This window comes from Priapulus caudatus, unplaced genomic scaffold (genome assembly GCF_000485595.1).
Source record: "Priapulus caudatus unplaced genomic scaffold, Priapulus_caudatus-5.0.1 Scaffold700, whole genome shotgun sequence".
In the NCBI taxonomy this organism is placed as follows: Eukaryota; Metazoa; Priapulida; class Priapulimorpha; order Priapulimorphida; family Priapulidae; genus Priapulus; species Priapulus caudatus.
This window is the reverse complement of record NW_014577761.1, coordinates 97,841-118,334: the sequence shown is the minus strand read 5'-3', so window position 1 is coordinate 118,334 and position 20,494 is coordinate 97,841. Positions and strand designations below refer to the sequence as shown.

Below are 20,494 nucleotides of genomic sequence, written 5' to 3'. Positions count from 1 at the left end.
AAACGACAAAGAATTATCAACGGACCGCTATCTAAATGAACCCACATCGAAGATAAATATTTAATTTTAATTTGAAGAGATGAAGGAATTATTTAGAACGAAATCTCAAAGGAAACAAACAACTAACCAGTGCTGTCTTGTCGGATTAATGACTGGGAAACTAAAGAAAAGATTATTGATCAAATACAGCTGAATGGCGCAGTTCTGCTCTAACTTGTGTATAAGTATGCGGTGTTATACTAAAACATATAACAAGTGCCGCAGAGCGACAGCGCTCAACTGACGTGTACTGTAGCCAGGTATTCTTCTGATAAACTCACAACCGAATCAAGTGCGCCCTCCTGCCACCGCGTTTGCGCTCAGAGCATATATCTAGGATACTACTAATACAGATCAAAAATCTATGATAGGCTTTGCTATACCTACTGGTAGGAGTAGATAATAGGGAAGGAGTGTGACTTCAATAAACAAAAGAAATTCGTCATTTACTAGCCTTATAATACCTACGATTTACTACGCGTAACTCATCCAACTTGAGCTCAAATCGTACACAGTACGTTCACCTAGCATCGTGCGAAATCGTTTCCTCGTATACACCAGCAATCCGGAGATACAGACTAAAACGTACGACACGATTATCAATTCTTTGGCCATCAATCCGAACGTATTCCCCGCCGAACTTGCAAACAAAAGGCAGCTACTAACGCACTGTGGCTCACTCGGCGAGGCGTGTGGCTCGCAGGAAGATTGCGGTGGGCGTGCGTGCGTGGGGGGCATACCAGCTGTATGCCGGTATGCCAGTATGTAGCTGTATGGCGGGTCAAAGGTTATCTCGCCGAGTGTTGCGTCGATGTCCAATCTCCCAGCGAGCCACACCGCCTTGCCGAGTGAGCCACAGTGCGTTAGTAGCTGCCTTTTGTTTGCAAGTTCGGCAGGGAATACGTTCGGATTGATGGCCAAAGAATGAATATAATCGTGTTGTACGTTTTAGTCTGTATCTCCGTATTGCTGGTGTATACGAGGAAACAATTTCGCACGATGCTAGGCGAATGTACTCTGTACGATTTGAGCTCAAGTTGGATGAGTTACGCGTAGTAAATCGTAGGTATTATAAGGCTAGTAAACGACGAATTTCCCTTGTTTATTGAAGTCACACTCCTTCCCGATTATCTACTCCTGCAATATATATATATATATAAAGTTGTTCAGCCAAATTAGTTCGTACTCGCATAACTAGACAACTCCGCAGCCTAGAGGAAAACTAAAGATATTTTCAGAATCAGCACGTCTGTGAGGTGGTTCTGGCTAAAACAAAAATTTTAAAAAGTTAAAAATTCATAAAAATTCTATTCATCAATAGATGGGGGTGCATACAGATTAACATCACATACGTGTGAATCCATGGGTATACCCTTAACGGTGCAGTGGCCTAATCGCTAGAACATCCGTCTCCTACACCGGGATTCCGGGTTTGAGTCCCAGCTGGGGAACTTATTTTCCCATTTTTTCCTTTTTTCCCCTTTACCTACCTCTTTAGTATGTATTATTTTTAATTTCTTACTTTTTTATTTTTATTTTTTATATTTAATGTCTTTTATCTTTTGATTTCTTATTATTTTTTACTGTTTGGGATGTGATGGGATGGGATGGCATGCGTTGGCATGGCATGGGATGCGATGTGATGGGATGGCATGGCATGGCATGTCATTATATTTTATGAGGAGTGGGGATATGGGATTGGGATGCGCGGATGCGTGGCGCTGATGATGGAGGAGATGGGATGGCGATGAATGGGAGATGGATGGAGTGGATGCATGGATAGGATAGATATTTTTTGAGTTGGATTTTTGGATATTTTTATCTTCAACGCAAGCTGGTCACAACTGAGTAACGCCACTTATATCCCTAGTTACAAGTAATAAAGATAGTAACAGCTGTATGAATACTTTAATGACTGTCGCTATATTAACATGTTATCTATGGAAGTGCCGTCTGAACATGAGCTGTAGTGGTGGGTGGAGGGGCCTAATAGCAAAACAGTTCAGTGTCCTTTGTTAACAGTCAACAATTCCATGTTAACCCCTCTGGAGGGTCAACAAGGTTATACAGACACTTACTCTTGCGCATGGTCAGCTAAAAATAAATTCAATGTCCTTCCAATAAGAGTGATAGAAAAATGGTAGGGCATGGCTGGAAGAGCAAAAAAGTGGTTGTGGGCAACGTCGGGTCCCGTGTAGACCATGTCCTCAGAAAATGTCTGATATATATCTGACCTTTCCCACACTGCGCTTTGACCTGTGACCTCTAATTTCGCGCTGGTGATGCGTTTTCTCCTCATCACACTATACATCGAATATTAAGAGCGTAGGTCAAGCCGTTGAGATTTGTGCCGCAATTCCGTATTTCCTCCTATACCTTAAGTTAAGGGGGAAATATTCCCCCTCCATTGACACACCGTGACCTTTGACCCTTGACCCCCAAATTCGATTTCCAGAGTCCTTTTCGCGATCCCCCCCCCACGACGTCCCGAATATCAAGACCGTATAAGATTTGTGCCCAACTGTTGACCGACGGACGGAGGACGCACGGACGGATGGACGGACGCACGGACGGATGGACGGACGGATGGACGGACGCACGGACGGACGGACAATCATGCGATTCTACAAGCTGCATCTGACTTCGTCAGCTGAGCTAAAAATGAATAAATAAATAATCTAGTCAAATTTCTGGCAAACTAATCTTGAAGCAAATATGGACCAAGGTGCTATGCGATTGTCAAACCACAGAACGACTAAGAGAAATCGATCACAGTTCCCTAAGTGAGCCCATTTATACACCGCAGGAAATAACACTGACACTGCCAACTGTATGATCAATCCCGTGGGTTAATTTCAATGCGTCCTCCGGTCCGCTGAGCAGCATTGATTACCAACGCCTGCACATTTAACACGGACGCCGCGGAATGGCACCGTCGTCGGTAGTTCTGTGATAAATGCAAGTCGAGCAAGGATTGATGACAGTGCTACATCCACACATGCGTGCATACTCTCGGGCAAGAGCGTCGGAACACTAGCACGTCAATCCGCACTGTTTAATAGTACCAAGAGCTAGTAATTAGCTCTTGATAGTAGTATACCATTCCCAGACATTCAATTAGCATTCTCAATTAACTGCACACATAAAATTGGTTGGCATTACCCCGTCAATTTCTGATCGATAGCGCATAAGAAGCGAAGTTTCTATTGCACGTAATAATCTGCTTGTCCAAATGTTTTCGCAAAAATGACGTCTTAAGTTGGTCCGAAAATTCTTACAACCCCACAGTTCTAAGCACCACCACATCATTCATATGAATTTCTGTGAATACATAAAGACAGAAATTGCCAATGGCATTTCATTCGAAGTCATTATGCTAGGGGCACACGAGCGTATTTTATCGCCCGATCGCGGCGATTAAAATCGCCAGCGAATTTAATCGCCCGATCACGAAGGGGCACACGTAGCGAATTTAATCGCCCGATTTTAACATCACATGATATCAACAACACGTCCGATTGGTTTAGAAAAATCGATCGGGCGACAAAATACGCCGGACACGGGCACACGAGCGAATTTGCCAGCGTAAATAATCGCCAGCGTAAATAATCGCCGGCGTAAATAATCGCCCGAAAATATCTAACATTTTGGATACGGGCGATTCGTGCGGGCGATTAAAATCGGCGTCGACGTGAACGGGCACACGGGCGAATTTTTCGAGCGATTTTAAAATTCGCGGCGATCGGGCGATAAAAATCGCTCGTGTGCCCCCCTACCTTTACACTACGCAGATTATATCCGACCTAGACGAGCGCGTATTGCGCACCAAGGAGTGGGCACTGTCGGAATATGTCTAGGGATTGTAAACCGGGTGTGTCATTGCACCGCAAACCACGTACTGTTGATTGTAAACCGTAGACCGTTTTCTATCGGTTGGAAGCAGCGTCTACAGTACGGAGAGACTGGCTTAACAGAAATGAACCACATTAACGTGCTCCCACATCGTATACTGCACCGCATCCTTTCCTTTCCATCCCAGCCTCCTTTTCTTTCCACACCACCGATCATCGACATAAATTGGTGCAATCGATGTAGGGCTTTTACCACGTAGCTTACCACCTTTTCCCATCACATCATCATCATTGCAAGTCGATCGCGCACATCCAAGTGCGCTGTACATTAGCACCACAAGCGCTACCTTACATCGCTTTCCTTCCAGAACTGAAACTACTAATTAAGGTTGGAGACATTAATTTGGCTACGTCACGAATTTTCTATGGTGTATATTTGTAAAAATTTGTGTTGCCATTTTCTTACATTAAAAGTAAGTACTATAATGGAACTAAATCAAAATGTATCGTCGAATTCTCACCTGATAAGATTGTTTCTCAACTAGATGATTTGATATTATGATCCTGACATTAATTGCTTGCTATGGGCTATATGTATGAGTCACGAGTGTATGTTTACATCGAACAATAATAATAGTAAAATAGGAAGTATAATGCAGCAATTTAACCATAAAAAGTACATAGAATTACTTGCATTTTGTGGAAAAGTTGAAATGTTTTTTTTACTTTTACTATTAACAGTGACGTAATCACTTTAAGTTACCCCGCACGGTCGCTATTCACGAAGATCATACGTCTATCTAACAACAAATCCACACAGCCCCCGCATGCGTGAGCATCTATATGAGCATTCAGCGCTCACAAGCTTTTGGATTTGCTAAAGAAGAAATTATCAACCGTGTGGTGGCACAAAACATGCAGTTCAGTCCACAACTTGCCCGCGGCTATTGCCTCTTCTAAGTTCTATGCACTAGCAAAACAAAATAGAAACATCGTGCACAATGAAAGTTATCCATTTAAAATTGTATCCGACGGTTATTCATATTATATTGAACGAAAACGTCGTGTGTGCAAACAGGAAGGTTTTGTGTTTGGGGGAAATTGAATTCCTACGCTTCTCATCTCAGCGAATCTTGCAAATGTTTTTCACATAAAATTGTGCATGAATACTAAATAAATACTGGGCGATCAATCGGGTGTATCGCCAAAAATGCAGATAATACTTGGGCTGGCATTATTACTGCTCCAAAATGCAAATTTCTTAACTATAAGCTCTACCACAATCACGAGATTTGTGATTACTAGCCGAGCCAAGGGAAACATGTAATCATGGACTGACACAATACTAACAAGGAAATCCCACTAGCTAGATATGCCTGCCCGCGCGGCATCAAACGACTGGAGAATCAAAAGCGTATATTACGTGGTCTCCATTATAATCGTTTATTCAAGCAGAATGTATAACCACTTAAAAGGCATTTAACGGTTCAGTTTTGTGTGTGTGGGGGAAGGGGGACAATACCAGCGCAATGCAGCTCTGATTCTGCTCTTAGCCTTACGTGTGTCGCAACAATATTGGAACGTATTTGCAACAATCATAATAGAAAAATCTTGTCCAGTCAATTAATTTTTTCTACGTTGCTCAGCATTAAGTGGAGGAACTTCGTGGAAATATTTAGGATGCTGCAAATGTTGTTTTTTTCTTGTAAGAATACCTTGCTTTACGTGAGATGAGTCTGCAATTCCCTCCATTTTGATTTGCCTTTACCAGTAGCACAATTTGTTTTCATAAGCAGATGCAAATGGAATTCGAAACAATTTGAAACACTACATTATTAAAAGAGATAGTTAGTGGTAGGTAACGCGAGGAAATTAAGTGAATACATGGTTGCATAATTTCTATTACAATTCTGAATTAATTCTACACACAGCAAACTACCATGGACGACATCAAGGTGGTGACTATGCTAATTTCTATATGCAGCATGGGCAGAAGTGGCCATGCAGTTAAACGCATGTGAAATTAGATTTTGTTGAATGAACAGATTAGTCAGGAAGTAATAGGAGAACCAATTTGCTTTCAGCAGTGGCAGAAGTAATTTACTCAAGCAGATGTACATATACTTGCAGTCAAATTAAAATGCGAAATTATTGAAAGACGTGTCTAGTGGTTGGTCAAGTGGACACACAAGTATAAATTTAATGAAAACACATGATTTTGATCATTGTTATAATATTTACAATATTCAATTCCATGTAACAAGCAAATTCCAAATAACAACTGATAAGAATGATGTATAAATTATATGTACCAATTTATATAACTACATGTGCTAGAAAATATATAAATCTTCCAGCATATTCCCAGTGATAAGAAGGAGGGTACTAATGTAGTGAGCTGTGATGTTTAGATACATTTTAGAACATTCAGCTAATGCTTCTTGTTGTTGAAATATTTTCTGTAAACAATTTGAGTACTATGAATAGCAATATGTCAATTAGCATAATATGTTCATATACATAATACTGTAAACTTAATTGTCAAATAACCCATTTTAAACAGTATATAAAAACCCTCATACTTAACTGTTCTGGACTAAACATATATATACTTTTGGATGTGTCATAAATTTTTTATTAATTATACTGTCAGGATTACTAAATATGCACTTTTTGAAAAAAAAAGAATCACTGAGAGAATTTTAGGAAAACCCTCTATACAAAAATTCTTACGAGATAATAAAACAAACCTTAAAGCCACAATATGCGCATCCAAACGCTAATTTCTCCACTACTAGACTAGCAAATACTTTGTGTCATGCATAATCATACTACCTTATGACAAAATAAACTCTAGTTCCTCCTATTTCACTGTGCGTTGTCTTATAAAAGGTATTTGAAAATACCTCCAATGTTGTTCAAATTCTCCGAAGTTGTTGACAGTTTCGCGTTGCTCTACCAAGCGACTGTACAGCGGGTGCAACCCGTAGCAACATGTGACGTCACCTAACCGATTCGGGGCTAAATTGTTTGGCAAAGAATTCGGCATTGGCGCCAGATTGCCAGATTTTGCACCTCTTTCTTGTGAGTTTTAAGCAAACGCGCAGTGAAATGGGAGGAACTAGAGTTTATTTTGTCATTTAGGTAGTGTGATTATGCATGACACGAAGTATTTGCTAGTCTAGTACTAGAGAAATTAGCGTTTGGATGCGCATATTGCGGCTTTAACAAAAGTTGTGAGTGCTCTACTTTTTATGATATTTTAGCAATAAAGCCACATGTGATTTCTGATACTGATATAAAGATTAATTTTCTATCATCTGAGCAAGCCATATGACGAAAATATTTCTGTAATAACATATCCCCCTACAACCGCTACAATAAGGCCAAAACAAAATATAGGTGTGGTTACGGTTTCCCGACCGACCCTATTTATTCCCAGCGACCCTAAACATTTTATTGTCAATTTTCTTTAAGGTCAAAAAAAAATTATAAAAAAAAAAAAATGAATTGGACAGTTCCTGCTTCAAAAGGCACAACGCACATCCTTCGGACATGGTTCGTAAGTAAAATATTTCAAGAAAATAAAATGTTTTCCCTACCTACCTACCCTATTTTTTTGGCATGTAACAGTGTAACGGTAATCACACATATATTTTGTTTTGGCCTAATAACAATTTCAATAAGGCAAAAAGCATCCCTAACAATGCAGTTAATCCCTTTTGAAAATGCAAAAACGTAAAAAGACAAAATCACGAAAACTTTTAGAATAAGAATAATTATTAGAAAATCCCAACCACACAGTAATTGAAGCAGTGCTATATGATATATCTGCAAAAAGCTGGGCATAGCTATATTGTTAAACTTAAAGCCAAAGCAGCAACACTTTTTTATTGAGCTCCCAGCATTTATATATTTCACGATAAAAAATATAAAAAATTATTGATTTAAATTTAACAATATAGTTATAATAATAGATTGGATTGCATTACTTTGTTATCTCTATATTACTGTATTATGCATAGTATCAAGAGCGTATAAAGAAGGCCTTCTTTATACGCTCTTGATAGTATGGTCACCACAAGTGGCTCTATGATTAGTTGGAGCCTAGCAAACCCATGAATTGCCGTCGTAAGGCTAGCAACCCCATACCCTAAACGAATTCTGTTACAGAAACATAATCAGGGCAGCTTTGGAAGCCCTATCTCCATGAATGGAGCTAGAAGGATAAGAAATTGGAGAAGGTGGAGGTAAAGCCAGTAAAGAAGGTAGAGGATTGATAGAAGGAAAGCAGGGGAGAAGATACATTATAAGTCACAAGCTTCAGAGAGTAGTTTCAGATGTGTAACAATAATTGGGATATGACTCACCACTGCAGCAGAGCTGACCAGAACCAATGCCGCCAACACAACTACCAGTTTAAGCTCCTAGAAACAACAAAACCGATGTAAATTAAGAAATATTAAATGTGACAATATTCATAATTATATATACTTATTGGAATTTTCAACAAATCCACTTAAATGCAGGATAACAATCAAAGTTTAGAGACCAAGTGTATATTTACCATCTTCCTTGTTGATTCCTGGCCGAATGATACTTGTTTATAGGCGGCGCCACTGATTGAAGAAGTGAGGATGTACACAAATTTGATGATAAGACGCAGAAGTTTGCTATTTTAACAATTAGACGTAGTTTTAGTAATTATGTTCATAGACATAAGTGCAAAATAAGTATTGAAAACTCAAATATGACACGTGAACGCATGTTTGTTCTGTGTAAGTGAGCTACAGATTCGCTCGTCAGCAAACCGAATCGGCGAACGTACTAAAGTAAAACGTCGTTAAAACAAAAACAAAAAATGTTTAACAAATTCGCTGCAGCATTACAACATGCTGTCGATGCGGTAAGTAAAGCTGATCACTAAGTTCTGCTTGTGCTATGACATAACTGGTCGTACATAATATAATAATAACAAACACTAGTGTGATGATCCACGTTGAGACGTCAGCTAGCCGATAGGGGCTGACCTCCCTGTTGATGAATGTTCTCCACCTCCCTCATTCGGCCGGATTGGCCTCCGTTACTCCCAGCCTTCTCATCTCCGCCTCCACTTCATCCCTCCATCTAATTCGCTGTCGCCCTCTCGTCCTTCTTCCTCTCACCGGCTCCTGCCATGCTCCCTTCGTTTGCTCCTCATCTTTCTTCCTAACCACATGCGCATACCATCTCATCCTATTTTGCATTACAACTTCCTTAATGTCTCTTACTCCAGCTATTCGTCGTACCTCCTTATTTGTTCTTCTTTCTCTCAATGAAACTCCCAGTATCCAACGCAACATCCTCATAGATCTGTTCTCTGCAACCTCATTTCTTCGTATGGCCCAGGTTACCGCTCCATACGTTACTTGATGAGTCTCACGACTGTCCCATAGATTTTTACCTTAAGTTTTCTGGGCATCCTTGGGTCGCACACCACTCTTGAAATCTCTCTCAATTTTTTCCATACAGATGATACTGCCCTTATTCTATCCGTAATTTCAACTTCACATCCTCCTTCCTCCGCTATCTTCCTAGCATGTGTCTTCATAGCATGGCAGGATAACTGGTGCCCGCTCACTAGCATTAATAACTATTTAAATTAGACATGGCTATATATATGTGCATTTTTGGTTTGTTTGCTCTCAACTCCATATGGTCAGATTACGTAGAGTTGAGTTTGGTTTTGATTGACAGGCTAAAGTCAGATTATTTACCTGGCCTATTCAGTGGTATGTTTACTAATTTATTTTATACATTATTATTTATGTGATAGCTTGCACCTCCGCCATCACAACAGGAGCAGTTTGTTCACCACTGGAAAGCTATCACACACTACTTCATTGAAAGCAGTATGTACAGGCACACTAAAAAATGTATCCATATTAAATGTTGTAATGATCTTTATTATTATGAACTCATCTGTTATCCGAATAATTTTGCAATAATGGCAATTAAGCATAGTAGTCCACATGATTTTCGACCCTATTTCTAATTCCCAACTGCCTGCAGGTAGTATCTGTTGCAACGATTTTCGCTCAGAACATTCTCAAGATGAGGAAAACTAAATCAGTTTTTGTACTCTCTTTGCTCTTACTGTAATTTGTACATTCATGTGTCTGTCTCACAGATGATGAGCGAGAGCCCATTGAGGCAACCAGCATTCCCCATCATCTCGACCAAATGCTGGACAGTCTGCATCACGAGGAGGCGGGGCAGGAAGCCGGGTCAGGATCAGTGCCAGAAGGGAGCACCACCGGCCCCTGCATGGAGTACATGCTGCGACATAAGATTCTCGAGACGCTTTACGCTCTGGGACGAGCGGATGTACGTCTGCGTGAGCTTGCGACAAAATATAGCTATTAGCAAAAATATATTGCTATTAAAAATGTACAATGTATTTCCTGAATATTTATTTATATTAACAAAGAGTTGTATAGACATATAGATCTACACCATTGAAATGTTTAGTCGAGTAAATGTATTGACAAGTAAATATGGTGTTGTCTATCACTTATTGGTACGTAATGTATAATTTTTTTTAAGTTTATAATTCTTATGCAGTGCCCCCTGGGAATGAAACAGCATGTTCTGATGTTTTTCACACATCTGCTATCTCGAACTAATCAGCCGATTCTCCCACACATTAATGTACATCGGCCTGTACATGTAAGTATAAATTTCACTAGCTAATATTATGACTTCAGATTTGAGTTTGATAACAAAATAAAGTTAACAAAAAACTGTTAAAATATATGACAACAGCCACTGATAATTGCATGGCCTTTATAAATGCCTAAGACTGGTATCATGACATTTGATTATTTGGCATTACTTACATTATTCAGGGTTCTTCCCATGAATTTTAGAAGGCATGTCATTTTTTGATGGATAGGAGAGTGCCCAGGAGGGAGTTGTATAATTAAAGTCAATTACACGTGTCATAAGCACTCCTAATAGGCAGGTAAACTTGATCAGTTTGGAGACGGTTACATTAAGCTGTGAAAACAGAGCATGATTGTTATGGGATTGTCAAAATAAAATGCAGCTGGAAATTAAAGCATGTCAAAACATTTATGAAATGTCACAAATTAACTTCAGCTTTGGAGGCATGTCAACAGCGATATGCGTTAAACTGTTAAAGACCTGGAGAGAACCCCGATATTGCTATTTGATGACATACATTCTACAGCTTATGGAATTGTGGTGATCATATCAAGTAAATATAATGGTGGTGAGAGGTTCTATTCTGTGCACCATGAGGTGATATGGTGTTACGTGCGGTAATATGGGAATTATAACTTATCGTAATTTCTGTGTTTTCAGAGGCTGATTCGCCTATGTGGAAACGAACAGGCAGCACCCACAGAGGCTGAAGAAATACAGTTCCTCGGAGTGATCTGTGCTAAAATCAAAGCTAATCCATATCTAGTCAATTTCTTCCTTGAGGTTTGCTTATTAATATGACTTGGGTGTTGGACATAATCATAAAACTTCACCATGTGTCATAATTTATGTAGTTTTACAATCACCTAATTACTCTACAATAATCGTTCTGTATGTTATATAACTGTTAAATGCATGGCAGGATTAATTTGTCTGTGCTCAAATATATAAAAAGAAATTGAGTACATGTATTACCAAGTTTAACTGTGATTTTTCTGTATCTGCATGTGGAGGTTCCTACCGCAGCATCACCGCATTGCTCAGGCCCTGGCATCGCCTGCAGTCTAACAGATTTTGAGGGTTTGGAAGGAGCTCAACCTTACCACCCCATAGGACCCAATTGCAAGCTTGGCTTCCCTCTAGTCTCGTCATTGCTGTCCCTGGTGCAGAGTCCAGTATGTAATATGCATCATGGTCATACACTTATCAATAATTGCAATGACATGTTCTACGTCTTTTCAGCAGAGGAGATGTGCATGACCATGCTAATATCATTCATGAATAATAACATTTTACTATTAAAGTTGCAAAAGCTCGCAGTTAAATGCATATATAGACCTACTGTGAGCTCGTGATGTTGTAAAAATTCACTAGAACTCATTTGTATTGCTACTTTCATAACATTTCTTCTCAAAATCTAAACGAAATTACTTTTCTTACGAAAGTAGCGCCACAGTGATGTTTACACATCCGGGACACAGGGGAGCGATCGTTAAGCTCTTTTCTTATGATAAAACAAGTTATAATTCATTATTATATGTTTATTCAATACAAAATTGTGAAATTTGTTTAAATCATATCGTTATCTATATTACTTATGCAATCAGGAAACAAATATAGTGTTTTCGTTCCAGGAACAATTTGCGCTAGTGTAGGTCTACTGCTAGCTGTGTGACATAACAACGTCGGACGTAATTTTGAAAATCCCAACGCCCAATGTTTGTAGCACTTCTCTGGCTCAATGAGAACATTTCGTGATGTTTGCACACTGCAAGTATGCTCACAGTAGGTCTATATAGGCTTTTTGTTGCGAGGTTTATCCATTTTAGAGGCAGTCAGTCATAGGATGTCCTTGAGATTTAATGCTGCTATAATGAGTGTTTTGTGCATTTTCATGCTATTAATTATATCAGGAGTGTATCAATTGATACACTCCTGATTATATCTTACTTTTTCCTCTATCTCATTTTCATAATATTAATTATGCGATAATTTGACCCCTTCTTCTGCAAAACATCTCTTGTTGGCGCGTTGCCATTGCCTGACGTTGACATCGCCTGACGTTGTCATCGGTGTTCACAGGACAGCCGAGTGGTGATCAAAGCGTGTGAGGGCCTTCTGCTGTGTGCGAGCCTGCCCGAAGACATGGCGGCAAGCATCATTGCCGAGCACTCACGCTTCTCTCAGGTACTAGCTGCTCAACTGGCCAAGCTCTACATCCTCATCCCACGCAGCATGCATCCCGCTGACATCGACAGCACAGAGGCAAAGTGGGGGTGAGTGCTTGATCGTATCGGGTGTTTTTAAAGGTGGAGCACACCGCTACATCGTTGGGGGAATCAACGGGGGATCAATCAGAAATGTTTCTGACCATTGTAAGAAACATACATAGTTATACCTATAAAGTGTCTAAAATGTCATAATTTTTTGCATAAAACTTTGCTTTCAAAATGACATTTTACTCTTGGGATGTCATAACTACGTGTGATTTTTCTGAAAATGGCCCCTAGCTAAGTTCTGGTGGGTCTAGTAGTGCTGGCCCAGTGCCACTAGATGAGGGATATCCAGTACAGCCAGATTTCATGGGAAACCGGTACAATATACTGGTGTACTAGCCTTAGAAACAATACTGAGCCTAGATGTATTTGTTCATATGAGTGACTGGCCACAGGAGTTAACTCTGCTAAGCTAGGGTGAGAATAGACATGCTCGCTCTCTAAGCCTCTCTTGCTGAAGCTATTGCTTACTGGATAATGGTGATTTTTCAGATTTCAGGGCCAGATCGAGCTTGTATTGCTGTACCAGAAATTATTCTAGCAGCATTTTCTGACCTGGTCTTATTAATGAGAGCGCAACATGCTTATCACACATGATTCTTGGGTTTAGATTAATTTTGTGGCCCTAATGATTACAATTTTCACTTGCTGACCATTACATTTTGATTGGGGTTTATAAAACACTTCTCACGCTCCTCACTAGGTTGGATCAGTATAGTGACAGGGAAGATATGCACACATTTGCCGGTAAGCGCCACCTGTTGAGCTTTCTCTCCTGGCTCGACTACTGCGACCAGCTTATTCTTGATGCACATCCAAAAGTCAGCAGTGCCCTCTCACGGTCAATTTGTAAAACCTTTCTGGAAGATGTTCTACAACCAGACCTTTTGCAAGTGTAAGTGATCTTGTTTAAAAATACAGTTGATATTGTTGAAGTTTTTGAAATGGCAGTTATAACTCATACATAATATGATGGACGTTTCGATAAAAATCGTGTTGATCAAGCCAATTAAATTATTATTTAATTTAATAATATATATTTCTTTTTATATTCAAATACACATGATATGATAGAAATATCAGCATAAAGGTGGAGAGGGTGATAAAAGCATATCATACTTAACCTAAAACTGATTATTATTTTAATGTGGATTCATACAAATCAAGCCGTAGCATGAAGGAATGATAGTTTAACCAGAAGTAATCCTGAAAGCTGCATAGTAACAATAATAATAATTTCATTCACATTTTCTTTACAGATATTTGTGATGAGCATTGGAATGTCCAATCTAAATAGGTTTTTCTCTTTCTGTTATTTAAATCTGGCAGATGTGAAGTGACTGCTGCATTCGCTACATCCATCATGACACGTTGTGTCCGACTCGTTTCGTCTCAAGTTTTCCTGGAGCATATTGCTACCTTCATTATTGGTTCGTCCTCTGGGGACAAATGCCCCACGACTAGCAAGTTACAACATTACTTTATTCAGAGGAGCAACCATCCATCCGATGAGGTGTGTCTAACGTATTGAAACTATACTGTAAAAACTACATTAACCAATCAATATGCATCTGACTGTGTTTACTTGTGGGGGAGAATTGAGAGCATGCTTATTTTGATGAAAATAATTTCTGTAGGAATGCTGCTCCAATTATATAATGGAAGGCAATCGAAAATTTTGCATGGTTAGCGTTTTTTGTGGAGCACATTTCTTTCGTAATGAGGTATTATTGTAGTTGATAAATCGTAGAACATAATTAGTAGATTGTATATGTGCGTTTGTAAACTCATTCATTGATTTTCTTTTCTGTAAGCTGCATTCTTATTAAATGTATAAAATATTGCAATTTTGATTCATAAACTGCATTTTCAGACACATTTCTTTCTTTTCGCCTTTATTTTTTATGTCAATAAATTTAGCATTCCATCGATCATCACACCAACACCCTGTTTCCTAAAAGAAGTGGAAGTGTGATGTTTTAATGCTGTCATATAAGCCAACTTCCATTGTGTTTTGCAGTTGAGCATTGTGACACTAAAACTGCTGGAAGTGCTGCTGCAGAAACCTTGCGAGGTGCTATTCGAGCATCTAGTGCTGCAGCGTGCACCAGAGAAGTGTCATCTACAGGCAGATATGGAACTTACTGTAACTACTGATGGTAGCTCTGCAGTCACAGCCATCGGAGGTAGATATAGTGGTCAGCTTTAATGTACACATTGTCATGGTCCTGCTTGACATACATTCATGATGCTCCTATGTTGAGTATAATATTTAGCCGTAAAAATCTTGCTTTATATTTCCAGGATTTTAGTTTTAAAATCTATTATACTTGAGATCAATGGAAATCCGTTATGAAATTATGAGCGGTACATATATTTTAATATGCAGTGTTTGAAATTAACTCCTCGTTAAAGACAAATTGGTATGGGGATGTAGATTGTAGCTGAAGTTTGAGTTATTGTTAGGTAGTTGGTCTGCATACAATCCAGCTGATTGCAGTCATCCACAAACTAATTCTTTCACCTATTCCTACTGTAGCACCTATTTGTAATCGTGTGTGTTTCTTTGCAGAATCTCAGGTGCTGATAGATAGCAGTGACATGCCTGTGAGCAGCCCGAGTAGCACAAGCCCCACATCCAGCATCAGTGCGCTGTCGGAGGCCGACGGAGAAGCAGGCCCTGTTGCGTACATCGACGGGAAAGAGCCAACTTGTCAGTCAACAATCTCGGGTGTCAGTCACCACAGTCAAGGTATCTGTGATCAAGAAGAAGAAAGGGAAGCGCTGAGTGAGCAAGAAGATCGGACTGGTCGGCAGGGGGAGAGCAAGGCTGTGATCGCTGGGGATGAATCTTGCGCAGTCACATCTGGGGATGACTTGCTGTCATGCGAAGCCGAAATGTTGGTGCCAAATCACACACACAAAGCAGACCCGATCGACAACGGGTCACCAATGACAGCTGCCAATAACGACATTACTGAATGTGACCTACATGAGCATAATGATGATGGTGATGGTGATGGTGATGATGAAGTGTCTGGTCAACAGTCATTTGGTGCTCCCGGACAGGCTGACCATGCAGAGACACCTATCACTGCTGCAGGTACATATTATATCTATAACTGTAGGGAGCTTAAATCTTACTATCTAGTTATCATCCACCACCATATACCAGCGGTGTATGTAAAGGCAGAGTCTGTCTGCCACCAATGCTTCACTCGCCATTACTGCTTCGTGGGGCAGCCAGTACCAGTGGGGATGACAACGGTGGACGGAGCATATCACTATATCTCCCACGCGTGCACAGCAGGTGATAAATAATGTGAGATGTTGTTTTTAGACATCATTCCTGCTGCAATCTTTACACTGCTGTTAATGCCTCATTAAATTGATTACGTGACAAATTTTCTATGGTAAAATTTGTAAAATGTTTGTTGCTATTTTTTTACATTAAAAGTAAGAACTAACGTATCCTCAAATTCTTACCTGATAAGATTGTTTCTCAACTAGTTAAAAATCCAAAAACCTGGACGATTTGATATTATGTTCCTGACATTAATTGATTGCTATGGGCTATGTATGAGTCACGAGTGTATGTTCACATCGAACAATATAGTAAAATGAGAAGTATAATGCAGAAATTTAACCATAAAAAGTGAACAGAATTACTTATATTTTGTGAAAAAGTGGAAATATTTTTTTTATTTTTACTATTTACGGTGACGTAATCACTTTAAAGATGGCTTATTTCATGTAAATCCTTATCAATTGTATAAGGATGGGCAGGAACACGATTTCGCTGCTGGGCTGAATGGGATAACGACGGTGGTTGTGATTAGTATTTTTACGTTGTTAATAGGGCAGCCATAAAGTAGGAAACCAGCACTATTGATTTCTGTTGGTAATTTTCCGCTACAGTGGCTGAGGGAGAGGGTCACAAGCCCAGCGTGGATATCCACCACGTCGTACACACGTTTCTTACCTTCGTGCCTCACGAAGCCTCGTCCTGTGAAGAGCTCGAGGACAGCGGCTACGATACGTACCTCAAAGATGCCCACAGACAGGTATCAGCACTGGTGGCTGCATAAATGTCGTGCAATATGGGTTAGAGGTTGGTGTGGGATTGGTGGAGGATTCATGAGTAGGAGTCAGGTTCAGGAGTGGTGTGATATGCTTGTTATGTGTGATGCAAGTGTGGAGATTTCAACCTTGTATCAGCTTATGCCTATTTCAATTTCTAAAATGTGTTAGGAGCAAGCCGTATGTCCCTCCTCAATTATGGCACCTGAACAATACCCTCATATCATGTTTTTATTGTTCACTGCTATTTCCTAATTCCTTTATTAAATAATAATAATAAGTAAAGAATTATTACCAGGAGTCTATCAATTGATAGACTCCTGATATTACAGTATTATCAGGAGCTAATAATGACAAATTGTCATTATTAGCTCCTGGTATTATTATTGCCATTATCATCCATATGCAAACCTCTGCTCTTTGGGCTAAATGTTGTAGAGATAAATCTTTTTATTTCTTTAAAAATAAGCTATGAATTGTATAAAAGAAGCCATCCTGATCCTTGAACATGTTGAAGTTTATTCAGCTGTTCTATTTTGAGCTTTACGAGACCAACTTTACTTCTGATGCACGTGTAAGATTACCAGGTTCGTATATATACATATATGGTAATCATGTGAAGTTCAATCTCTGTTACAGTACAAGGCTGTTTGCATACAGTGTAGAATGTGGAAATGTATCGAGAGCCATGCCGATCGACATGTGATCTATGGTGCAGACAGTCTACTGGACATGTTGTTTGACAAGCTATCTAAAATTCTTGACCAGGTAAAGTAAGAGTAAAATACTCTGCACTGAAATAGGTCTCCTGTTATTTCTTTCTTTGGCAGCTAAACTATAAAGTCACATTTGACTGTGACAAATCTGAATATGATTGTATGCATTGCACAGGTGGGGTGTTTTATGCATTGGATTTTATTGTGAGATATGACGTATGTGATTTCATGTCTGAGATTTTTTTCTATGATGTGTGCTTTTCAAGAGCTACGAGCTAAATCTGCAAGTGACCTCGGTGCTTGCAAAGCTAGTGCTTTTCCCCCATCCTGTGATACATGAACTTCTATTGTGTACAAGTGAAGTGACGCCACCTGGAGGACGAACGCTGTATAGCATACTATCAAAGGTAGAGATGTCTCACAAAAGAACTTCCTGTTCTGCTTTGTATGCATATTAATTAATACACGTCCTAATTCAGGCAATAATTGCATTATATTTCATCACTTTATTGTTTTTCTTTTTTAATTAATTAGCAGAATTAGCTAATTAGAATTCAATAGACAGATTTCACAGTGATGTTTTTGTGATGTTAATGTAGGTGGTGAAAGATTTGGAAGTTCGTATGCATAGAGTGCCAGAGTTCAAACAAGGAGTGGCCCACACACGTCGTCAACTAATGGGGCTGGTGCCAGAAAGCGATAGGTAGGTTAAGGTCATTGATCCATCTCTATTGAAGCAGTAGATTTCGTTTTAGTATGTTTATGTTCATTCTGCATTATGGCATGTCAAGAGAGGTGCTAAACTGCCTGTGTGATTCCTTGCTGGTTTTAACAGTGTGTTCGTGTCTTGCAGCTGTGAGCGCAGCAACCTTATGGAGGGAGTTATTGTGCTGGAGGAATTTTGCAAGGAGCTGGCAGCTGTAGCTTTCGTTAAGCATCACGCAACGATGTTTCAGTCATCTGGAGCACAGTAACACCTTCCCAAATGGTGAATTTATGCAGTGGTCCACATAGAAATCTCAGTTATATCCTTTATCAAATTCATAGTGCTGTAATTTGTGTCCAAAATAGATTTATTTTGTACACAAATAGATTTGTGTTGTGTGAGGTAATATTCACTTTCACGCCATTACTCAGTCTTTATAGCATGTGTATAATGAGCAAGTTTCCAGAAATTCAGACTATACTGAAATTTGATAGGTAACACGTATTTGTTTTGTTAACATTCTTCTGGTTCAGTGTAAACATTGTTCCAGTGAAAGTAGCTGTTACCATAATCCAATTACTGACCCTCATGCTTTTTTGGCAATCGGTAGTTTTGCAAGTTTGCCATAGCTGGTGCTAATTGTTAGTCACATCTCGTGAAGGAAAGGACTTGTTGTCTATGCTTCAGCTACAGGATATATGTTATAAGAAAGGGTCATTTAATAAAGAAACAGCAGGGTATCATGAAAGTGACGTTTACTGATAAATTTAAGTGAGCATGTATATTAATGAACTGTCATAGACACATTTATGTATCTAATTACCTAAACCATGAGTTTAGACTAGGTGTTACCTATATATACTTTTAGCTGTGCCACAGAACAATAAATGCCTTCCGTCGTTTTTCTGTGGCTGAATATTTTGGAGTCAGGAAGCAGAAGCGTGAAGAAATATTTAATGTATTTATTCATCTATTAGTATTAGGGAATAGGCCATGTGGCAAAATATTTGTTATAAACTGCATATATCATGTTTAGATCTTGCTTGAACATAAGTACATAAACACAGGGTAACAAATTCAGTCAGTATTGGACATAGTGGTGTTACATGAAAGTCTGTGTTTCATGTATAAATTGAAAGACAATTTTTATCCTTTGACATTCACTGATGTTGTTATTAGCTTGACTATATATTTAAAAATGAAACTGTAATATATGGTTACGTATTTAAACTGATTTCATTTGATGTACGTGCATACTTTTAAAACATTTGTAGAAATTGTGTAAGATAACATGCTTTTTTATCCATATCACTTAGGCTCAGTAGCATAATGAAAGGGAAAGTGCGTGCAATAAATGTTGTGTATACTAGTTGTTTAACAATAATTTGAGCACTACTAATACAACATAGGTTCCAACTCTTCAGATTCCTAATCCAGTGCTTATTTATGGCCTCAACATTATATTATACATGTACTGGTGCAAAACCATGAGATTATTTGCAGTCATTGACGTTTATGAGCCAAAATGCAAGAATCTTGCCATTTTACCACTGTCGTGTTTTCCATAAAATATCACTTGTCCTTCTTTTTTCTTTTTTTAATCCAGAATTAGATTTAGAATAGGTTCGAGTAATTGTTTCTCGATGTTATATATTTTTAATGAGTAGCATAACAAAACACGAATTAGTCATGAATCTCTGGTGTGTCAATTTCTTTTCTCAATATTAATCATATGTAGATGTAAAAATTTTGCTGTATTGTTAGTTGGCATTCTTCAAAGCCGTCGTGAGATTGCACTATAAACGAATTGCGGTGAGTAGATGAATATACCAAAAAAAATTGTGGTTAATGATCAGACCAGCAATGTTATTATGTTTTTCTGTCATTTATAGTTATGTAGTGTATGTAGCAGTTATATGGCATTGTGTTGATGTTAAAGGTGTAACCACTTTCAAATTAGAATATGTGAGCTTATCACATTTTCTCATGTACCAACGTGCAAGACTAAACTTCAGCATATTGTTTAAGAACTAACAAATTCTATTTTAGCTACCATTTATTTTCTGTAATTATTGACTTTTACTTGAATCTAAAATATATAAACCAATCAAAATAAATGTA

The 20,494-nt window shown here is 38.8% G+C and overlaps 2 protein-coding genes across 3 annotated transcripts in view; one reads left to right on the top strand and one right to left on the bottom strand.

Annotated features, from left to right (window-relative positions):
- Window positions 1–8,927, bottom strand: part of LOC106812921 (follistatin-related protein 1-like) — a 25,400-nt gene extending 16,473 nt beyond the window's left edge. The window contains exons 1-3 of the mRNA XM_014816931.1: window positions 8,871–8,927; window positions 8,458–8,563; window positions 8,261–8,317 (exon numbers count right to left, since the gene is read on the bottom strand). Coding sequence (XP_014672417.1) covers window positions 8,261–8,317; window positions 8,458–8,460 — 60 coding nt within the window. The 5' untranslated portion in view covers window positions 8,461–8,563; window positions 8,871–8,927. The remainder of the gene's footprint in view (window positions 1–8,260; window positions 8,318–8,457; window positions 8,564–8,870) is intronic.
- LOC106812918 (protein FAM160B1-like) lies at window positions 8,593–20,494 on the top strand. 2 transcript variants are annotated; one of them, XM_014816929.1, is made up of 16 exons: window positions 8,593–8,796; window positions 9,706–9,781; window positions 10,060–10,256; window positions 10,494–10,598; window positions 11,256–11,378; window positions 11,609–11,770; window positions 12,678–12,871; window positions 13,575–13,766; window positions 14,201–14,384; window positions 14,892–15,057; window positions 15,444–15,974; window positions 16,790–16,935; window positions 17,591–17,719; window positions 17,934–18,074; window positions 18,267–18,370; window positions 18,521–20,494. In XM_014816929.1, exons 1-16 carry the CDS (start codon window positions 8,752–8,754, stop codon window positions 18,639–18,641), a joined length of 2,616 nt encoding a protein of 871 aa, XP_014672415.1. In that variant the 5' UTR covers window positions 8,593–8,751; the 3' UTR covers window positions 18,642–20,494. The 2 variants fall into 2 exon arrangements, with proteins under 2 accessions (XP_014672415.1, XP_014672414.1); XM_014816928.1 differs by having other exon boundaries at window positions 9,706–9,805.